This window comes from Lipotes vexillifer, unplaced genomic scaffold (genome assembly GCF_000442215.2).
Source record: "Lipotes vexillifer unplaced genomic scaffold, Lipotes_vexillifer_v1.1 scaffold12, whole genome shotgun sequence".
Lineage (NCBI taxonomy): Eukaryota > Metazoa > Chordata > Mammalia > Artiodactyla > Lipotidae > Lipotes > Lipotes vexillifer.
Genome location: NW_006796716.1, coordinates 2,721,225 through 2,729,410, shown reverse-complemented (window position 1 = coordinate 2,729,410; position 8,186 = coordinate 2,721,225). Strand labels below are relative to the sequence as shown.

Here is an 8,186-nt window from a genome sequence, read left to right as displayed (position 1 = left end):
CGCTTGGGCCCGCGCCCCTCCCGCACCCTGACCTGACGGAGCCTCCTCCAGCCCCACCACACACGCCAGTCCAGTCCCCCGCCTCGGCAGGCAGCACCCGAGGCCCCAGCCCACCTGCGCACACTCACCTGGACTCCTCTCCAGTGGCTTCCACCCCTAAGTGCTCGCACACGGCTGGCCAGAACTGCTCTCGCCACGTGATGAAGTCCTCCTCCAGGCTGGGGACGAGAGGGGATGAGCCAGGCTCCAGGTGGGGCTGCCGGGAGAGCTCGGACTCTCTGTCCCGTCACCCCTCCAAGCTGGGGGGTTCATTTCACGCCAGCCCACCCAGTGATGTAACCCAGGGCATCAGGAAGCGTCCAGAGGGTCTGCAGTAACCATGGGAGGCCCCATCTGAGCCGGGTGAGCCGGGAGGGTGTGGATGAGCAAAGAAGGTGGGGACTGGCGATGGGGGGATGGCCTTCCCTCCCCTGTGGTGAGGCGGGTCACAGAGTTGCACTGACATCATGGCTCCGCCCTCTCCTCCTGTGCCCCGGCCAGCCCTAACCTGTGGCTCCTGACACACGACAGCCCCGGGGGGCGTGCAAGGGCGGGGGCCCTGGAGGGGGGTCACTTACTTCCCATCGTCGTCGCCCAGCCCCAGATCAAAGATCCGCTGGGCCCCGAGCTGCTCCAGCCGCTTGTCCACATACTTGCCCATGGCGTTGAAGTGCTCATAGGTTTTGTTCCCAAGGCCAAACACCTGTGTGGATGAGGGGCCAGTGCTCAGTGGTCCCTGCCAGACACCTTGCACTGTAAGGCCCCCAGAGGCGGCTTTGTTTTGGTGACCTGCAGTCCAGGCCCCTCCTCAACCACCTTGGCCTTGACCCTGGCAGCAGCAGGGGTGTTCACCCCGCCCATTCAGGATTCTCCTTGCCCAGCCAAATCTTGGTCAGCCCACCGCCCTTTTCTTGCCTTCAGTCTCCAGTAGCACATGCTCCCGAGCAAAGTGGGGCTGGGACAAGGGAGGGGGAGCTCTTGGGCCGGGCCCGGGCGCAAGATGGGGTCGCCCCGTGAGTGGCCTTCCTGGGATTCCCTGCCACGAGCTCCCTGCCAGGCCCTCAGCTCGAAGCCCCTGTCCTGGCACCTGGGCCTGCCCTAGCTGATCAAACGAGGTGAGAACCGGAGGAGTTCCTCTTGGACATGGGGTTCCGGAGGTTGCACGAGCCCACACGGGTGACTCACCGCGTACTTGACCCCAGAGAGGTCCACGTCCGTCTCCTGGAGCCAGTCGTAGAAGTCCTGGGCATTGTCGGTGGGGTCCCCCTCGCCGTAGGTGGCCATGCAGAACACTGCCAGGGCGTTCTCAATCTCTGACAGGCTGCTCAGGTCACCCTGGGGAGACAAAGGCAGGGCCAGGCCCAGCAACCAAGACTAAGCCTGCTCCCAACAGGGGTGCAGATGGGCGAGTCAAGGGTTCACGTGGACGGCGTGCATTTCGAGAGCAAAGGGAACAGCAGGCCCAGAAGAGCACAGGTGAGGGCCTGGGGTGTTGACAGAAGTACGCTGGGTTCCAGGCCACGGGTTGGCACTTGGAACATGGTGCCCTGGGCCACCTCCGGAGAACCTCATCATCCCACCAAGTCCCTGGGGCACAGGAGGACCTCGGTTCGCGCTAATTCCTAACCAACTGTCCGCCAACTCGAAACCCAGGTCCTAAGACAGATGGGTAGTGGTGCTCGTCGCCAAGACCGAAGGCAGGGGTGTGGAGTAGGTGGGGGATGGTTCCGTTTGGGAGATGGAGTGGCACATGTGGGAAGCAGCTGGCCCTCAGAAGAGAGTGGTTCTAAGGGAAAGTTCATTTATCATGTTGTTGGAGCAGCAAGAGCCCGACATTGCCTCCCCCGCCCCGATGTCTGGCAATGACCCTTCAGGGGAGAAGCAGGAAGGCAACTCCCTGGGGCATCTTCCCAGGACTACCTGCTCCCTGCCAGCCCTGCCCCTCCTGGGTGCCTAAGGACCACTCCCCACGTCCCTGCCCGCTGAGTCCACCTGGGGCCGCTGGCCTGGCTGTCTCAGGAAGTTTCCTGCCCTTTGGAGAGCCACAACTGGCGAAAGAGCCGACGCACGGAGGAGAGATAGCAAGGTGAGCGGGTCCCCACCACCCTCAGAGGCAGGCTGGGTGCAGCTGGAGCCAGGAAGTGGGGACTGTGTCCTGCAGACAGTCCTGTGTTGGCCCGGAGGAGCCACGTGCCAAGGATGGCTGACAGGAGAAGGCGGGGATCCTGCAGCTCCAGGTGGGGGCCCTTCCCTCAATTCCCGGGCTCTCTTTGGCCCTCCCCAAGCCCGCACATGTGAGTTTACAGCCTCATTTCAAAGCCCAGCTGAAGGGTTCCTGGAGATGGCTCACCCAACACCCTCACTGCCTCTTTGTAGACGAGTCAAGGAAGGCCCTCGGTGGGCGCTCGCTCAGGGTCACACGGGCAGTCAGGGCAGAGCGGCACTAGAGCCCAGACCCCCCGACGACTCGATCCAGCTCCCCTGGAACTGCAGTTCTCGGGTGGGGGTTGAGGGGAGATGAGAAACAGTTCCTCTCCTGACTTGCTGAGACCCTTTTCATCTTTTAAGCCACAACCAATCCACTAGGTGCCCGAGTCCCTTCTGCTGGCACCTGCCCAGCACTTGCAAAGCCTGCAGCGTGGAGAGCTTGGAAGGCTGAGCATGAGCACTGCTGAGAGCGCGTATGCGCACACCTGGGCCAGGTGTTCTTAATGTCCTTACAACTGGGGCCACCTGGCTGCTGGAACAGATGACAAGAGACGCCTATTCCTGTCTGTCCCTTTGGCTAACTCAGCCCTTTAAGCGTCTCCACGATCCAGACGCGACTTCCTTAATGCCCTGGGCTGCACTGCATGGGAGGAAGGGGGCAGGGCGCGGCAAGAGCTCACCAGGTCATACTCCTCCGGGTCTGCCGCCATGCCCCGCATCCCGTAGCGATGGGCGTCCTTGGACAAGCGGTTGGCAAACTCCTCGGCGGTCCCCGTCTGGGAGCCGTAGAACACGACGATGTTCCTGCCCTAGGGACAGCCGGACACGCGGGATCAGTGAGGGGCCAAGAGCCACAGGCTTCACTGGAGGCTCTAGGTGACCACAAGGGCAGGCAGGTCCCTCAAGGGCACCCTCTTTCCTGCCTGCTTCAGGTCCTTTCTAAGTCGCTCTGGGGCTAGCATCTCACTGCCACAGCCACTGCAGCGGATGGGGTCAGAGGCCACCTAGCTGACTTGAGCTGGAGCCATCAAGATAATCCTACACACACAAGCTGCTCAAAATCACACTGTGGGCATACTTTTAGAGGACATGTGTAAAAATGCAGAAATGATGTTCAGTAAAAAAAAAAAAGTGATCAAAGACTATGTATAGCACAATCCAATGTTGTTACGTATCCACTCCACATATACGTGTGTGTTTATACATATAAATGCACAGGGAAAAGAATGGCGTGAAGTGTACCAAGAGTCTCTAAAGGGGGTATCATGGGTGAGTTTTTCTGGATGTTTACAAAAGTAATGCATATGCTTTATAAAAATCTAGACAATGGGGAAAGGTACCATATAGACTGGCTCACAGGCTCTTCATCCCACCCTCCTCCTACTGTGCCCACTGCAGCCGCTCTGGAAAAGCTGGAACTCCATCCCCCAGACTTCCTGCGGCCAGGGATGCAGCAAATTAGGTCCAGCCAACTGGATGTGCTTTGCAAGATCTGGAAGGTGGAAGCAAGGCACAGGCCACCTCCCTGGTCCCTTTCTGTAGACATGAGGTTTCTCTGCAGTAGCCTTCCAGTGCCCAAAATGCCTAGAGGGGTCTCTGGCCTGGCACAGAGCCCTAACTGACAGGTACAAATGACAAAATAAAATGGAGGGACTACAATTGCTGTAAAGTGTTCTCATACCTTTTACATTTCCTGAATTTTCTACAAATCATTTTAAAATCATTTAAAGAGGTATTTTAAAATAATGCTTATGATGTCAAGGGAGCAAAACAGGATATAAGACAGTAGCTAAATATTTATGGTAGCATCAAAATATATAAAGTACCTAGAAATAAGCCATACAAGAAACGTGAGAAGCTACCGAGTGATAAAAGGACTCAACCAAATGGAAAGGCACTCTGATTCTGCACAGGAAAACTCAACGTACAAGATGTCAGTTCTCCCTCTATCAGTGCAGAAATGTAACACGATCCTAATAAAAACTTGAACAGCTCTTTTTTCATCAACAATTTGATCCTAAAAATCCTGTGGAAAAATAAGTGCGAATCCATCCACTGGAACATCATTTGGCAATAAAAGGAATGAAGTGCTGACACATGCTATAGCATGGATGAACCTTGAAGACGTTACGCTAAGTGAAAGATGCCACAAAAGGCCATATACTACTGTATGATTCCACTTACATGAAATGTCCAGTTGCCATATAGGCAACTCTATAGAGACAAAAAGTAGATGAATAGTTGCTTAGGGCTCAGGGTGGGGGAATGGGGAGTGACTACTAATGGGCATAGGGTTTCTTTTGGGGATGATGAAAATGTCCTAAAATGGATTGTGGTGATAGTTTGTGCAACTGGGAATATACTAAAAATCACTGATGTGTAAACTTTAAATTGGAGAACTGTACGGAATATGAATTATATCTCAATAAAACTATTACCTAAAATAAATGAATACGTATGAAGTAATAGCCAGGAAAACTGAAAAATAAGAGTGATTGGGGGGGAGGGAGAAAGTGCCTAGTGCTACAGATATTAAAACAAGTTATAATAATTATACAACAATGTTATAATAATTAAACAGTATGATATTGCTTATACACAGACAGCTAGATCAAAGTACCAGAAAAGGAAAATACAGAACTACACTCAAATACCCATGGGAATTACACTTATGACAGAACTAGTGGGGAAAAGATGGACTTTATTACATGGAATTTAGAGAGCTGTGTAAAAAATTGTTGGACCCATACCTTACATCTTACACCAGGATAAATTCCCAACAGACTGATTTTTCAATATGGAAAACAAAATTATAAAAATACTAGAAAAAACTATGGAAGAATTCCTTTATCTCTTTAGAGGGGGGAAGCCTTTCAAATGACGACTCAAAGCCCAGAAGTCACAGAATAGTTAAATGGACTAAAGAACTTTAACACGTGGCGAAACGAACAAGTGAACACACAACAAGCCGAATGATACACCAACTGTTCGCAGGGAAAAACAGTTTTAACTCGTATCACAGACGAGGGGTTAATCACCCTAATAAGTTTAAGGAGTTCCTTGAGAAAGATCAATCCCAACAGAAAAGTGGGCAAAAGATTTGAACAAAGAATCTGTAAAAAAAAAAAAAAGAGAAAAGAAATGCCAGCATAACATGAAGATTTGCTTAAACTCATTCATAGGAAAAATGAAAATTAGAACTCCACAGAAATATCTTTTTTGTAACGTAGAAAACTGGCCAAATCCCAACTTTGATAGCAGACTCTGTCGGCAAGGCTGTGGGGAGCAGGTGTTCTCACGCTGCTAGTGACGGCCCCGCGGCGTGACCTCTACGGGGGTGGGGCACAATCTGGCAGTTTCTATCACAAATGCATAAATCTTTTGATCCAAAAATTCCAATTCCGGGATTTTACTGTATTTGCAAATATGCAAACTGATCTCCACAGTCACAGCACCACTATCTGTTAAGAGCTAAAGATTAGAAATATTCCAAGCGCCCATCAACGAGGCAGTGTTAAAACAAATTATAGTACTTGTGGCCACACATGGAATCATCACGCAGCTATAATAAAGAATGCGGGAGGTATCTTTGAATTGTTGTGAAAGGAGCTCCAAGACATACCATTAAGTGGGAAAAAAATGAAGGTCTATAGCAGTGTATGTAATATGCCACCTTTTGTGTTTTAAAAGTATAAAAGTCTGTATTTGTTTTTATTATATGTGCATAAAAAAGCTCTAGAAGGATCTATAAAATACTAAGGACAGTGATGGGTGACAGGGATAGGAGAGAAGCTTTCCACTAAATAGTTTATAGTTTGGATTTTAACCATGTGAATGAAGCACCTGGTCATAAAATTCAACACTTAAATAAACAAAAATCAAACAGATAAAATTGTAGCCGTGCTAGGATCACAGCTATGTGAGGCTTACCTATGCTCGCGGACACAGCTTGGTCTGGGAGGGAGGAGATGGGGGGGCATCCGAGTCAGAGGGAGGGTCTGTTCTTACAGTTTGGTTTGTTCAAGAGCGGAGTAAACTGTCCCAGCAACAGCAGAGCAGCCTCGAGGCTCTGGACAGCCCAGAAAGGGCTCGCGCAGGAGCTGCGGCGGCTTCCCGCCCGCTTCTCCTCCCGCCCGGTGAAGCTGGCCTTCTGCTGGATGCCCCCGCACGCCCCGCAGGCCCGAGCGCAAAGAGGAAACTCACCGTCTTCTTCATCTTTTCCACGAAGCTGCTGTCTTTGACAGAGGAGGGCCTGAAAAATAAAAGTGTCTGCTGGGCACGGGAGGCACATGGCAGCAGCGAGGGGCATTTCCAGCTCCGCCCGCTCCACTCTGTGGTGCCCCCGCCGGCAGCCGCCTCTGGTCCAGTGCCGGGCCCGGAAGAGGCAGGACCCAGGCTCCGGGGCCTGGTAAGTCCAAATCCAACACCTCGCAGGGCCAGGGCTGACGCACCCGGGTACATGAGAACACGAGAACGAAGGGTCAAGCTCACTCCCTGGCCGCTCACCATCCACAGCCAATGGTCCCCACCTCAAGGCAACCAGGAGTTTCCCAAATAAGATTCTGACCGTGCTACTGCTGTGCTCCGAAACCTTCCATGGCTCCCATGACCCCCAGGACCAGGGGTGCACAAGTCCCTTCAGAACCTGTCCCAGCCTCGCCTGCCACTCCCCTCCACATACCAGCCCTCCATGATGGTCCTTAGTACTCTGTCAACACCACCGTCTCCGCCCAGAGCGTCCTCACTCCAGCTCCTCACCCGACAGACCCCTGTTCCCCACCAAGGCCCCACGTGAATAGCAAGTCCCTTGGGAGTCCCAAGACACGCCCCCCTCCCCCCAGTCCTCCCCTGCCCTGGAGCCACCTTTACTTGCTCCCCTCTCTGTGACCCTGTCACCTTCTAAAGCCCTGAACTGGACCCCATCCCCTCCAGAGAGCAGCCCCACTGCCCCGCATGCCCGCCCACTCTCCACCTCCTAGCTCTGGCCTCCTGGCCCTCCCTCTCCAGTTCTGGTCCTTTTCCTTCTCTCTGTCCTTGCCCCAGGCCTGCAGAGCCATCTAAAGCAACCCAGCGAGCCTCCCCAGGGACTCTCAGGCCTAAGACAGCAAGGTGATTTACCTCTGGACGGTAAATATTTAAGATGTTTGAAACATGGCCGGTCTGAACCAAGCAACAAATCTGAACACTAAAATACCGTTGTTTCTGCTTAAAATGACACCATCAAGGGAACGGAAGGCAAGCCCCAGCGCGGGAGAAGGTGTCTGCAATGTACACCTATTTGACTGATGACTAGGGTTGAGAATATCAGAAATCCCTACAAATCGATCAGAAAAGACACATACTGCGACAGAAACATTGTCAAAAGGCTTGAACGGGTACCTTCTTAAAGAGAGCATCTAAACAGCCAAAGAACATAGGGAAGGGTGCTCGATGTTATTAGATACCGGAGAAAAGGAAGTTAAAACCACGGTGAAATCTATCATACACCCAGTAAGAATGGCTAAAACTGAAAAGACAGACAAGATCTCAAACAGGTGAGGTTGTGGAGCAATGGGAATTCCTACGCGCAGCTGGGAGAGGGCGATATGGCACTGGCAACTCTGGAACGCGGCTTGGCTTGGCGGTACCTCCTGTGACTCTGCAGCCCAGCAATTCGCTCTCTGGTACATGCCCCACAGACTGCATTCACACCCGGGGAACGAAAGACATACATTCTTTTTTCTTTCCACTGCCTCCTGTGCACAGTAGAGTGTAACAGAGTGAAGTGCCAGCATGCATGTGCGTGTGCGCATGCACGCACACGCACTCACACACACACACACATGCTCTCACATTCACTCATCACAACAGCATGAAGCAATGTCTGTCAGGGCTACAGGCCTGGAGTCCGTGGAAAAACTTATGTAAGTGAAGGTTTCTTTTTTTTTTTTTTTTGTGGT

The 8,186-nt window shown here is 52.3% G+C and overlaps 1 protein-coding gene across 1 annotated transcript in view; it reads right to left on the bottom strand.

The window, feature by feature from the left end:
• The window catches only part of POR (cytochrome p450 oxidoreductase), a 28,412-nt gene that overhangs the window by 6,006 nt on the left and 14,220 nt on the right, over positions 1-8,186 (bottom strand). Inside the window, exons 2-6 of the mRNA XM_007468797.1 lie at positions 6,451-6,499; positions 2,928-3,056; positions 1,225-1,374; positions 618-742; positions 129-218 (exon numbers count right to left, since the gene is read on the bottom strand). Coding sequence (XP_007468859.1) covers positions 129-218; positions 618-742; positions 1,225-1,374; positions 2,928-3,056; positions 6,451-6,499 — 543 coding nt within the window. The remainder of the gene's footprint in view (positions 1-128; positions 219-617; positions 743-1,224; positions 1,375-2,927; positions 3,057-6,450; positions 6,500-8,186) is intronic.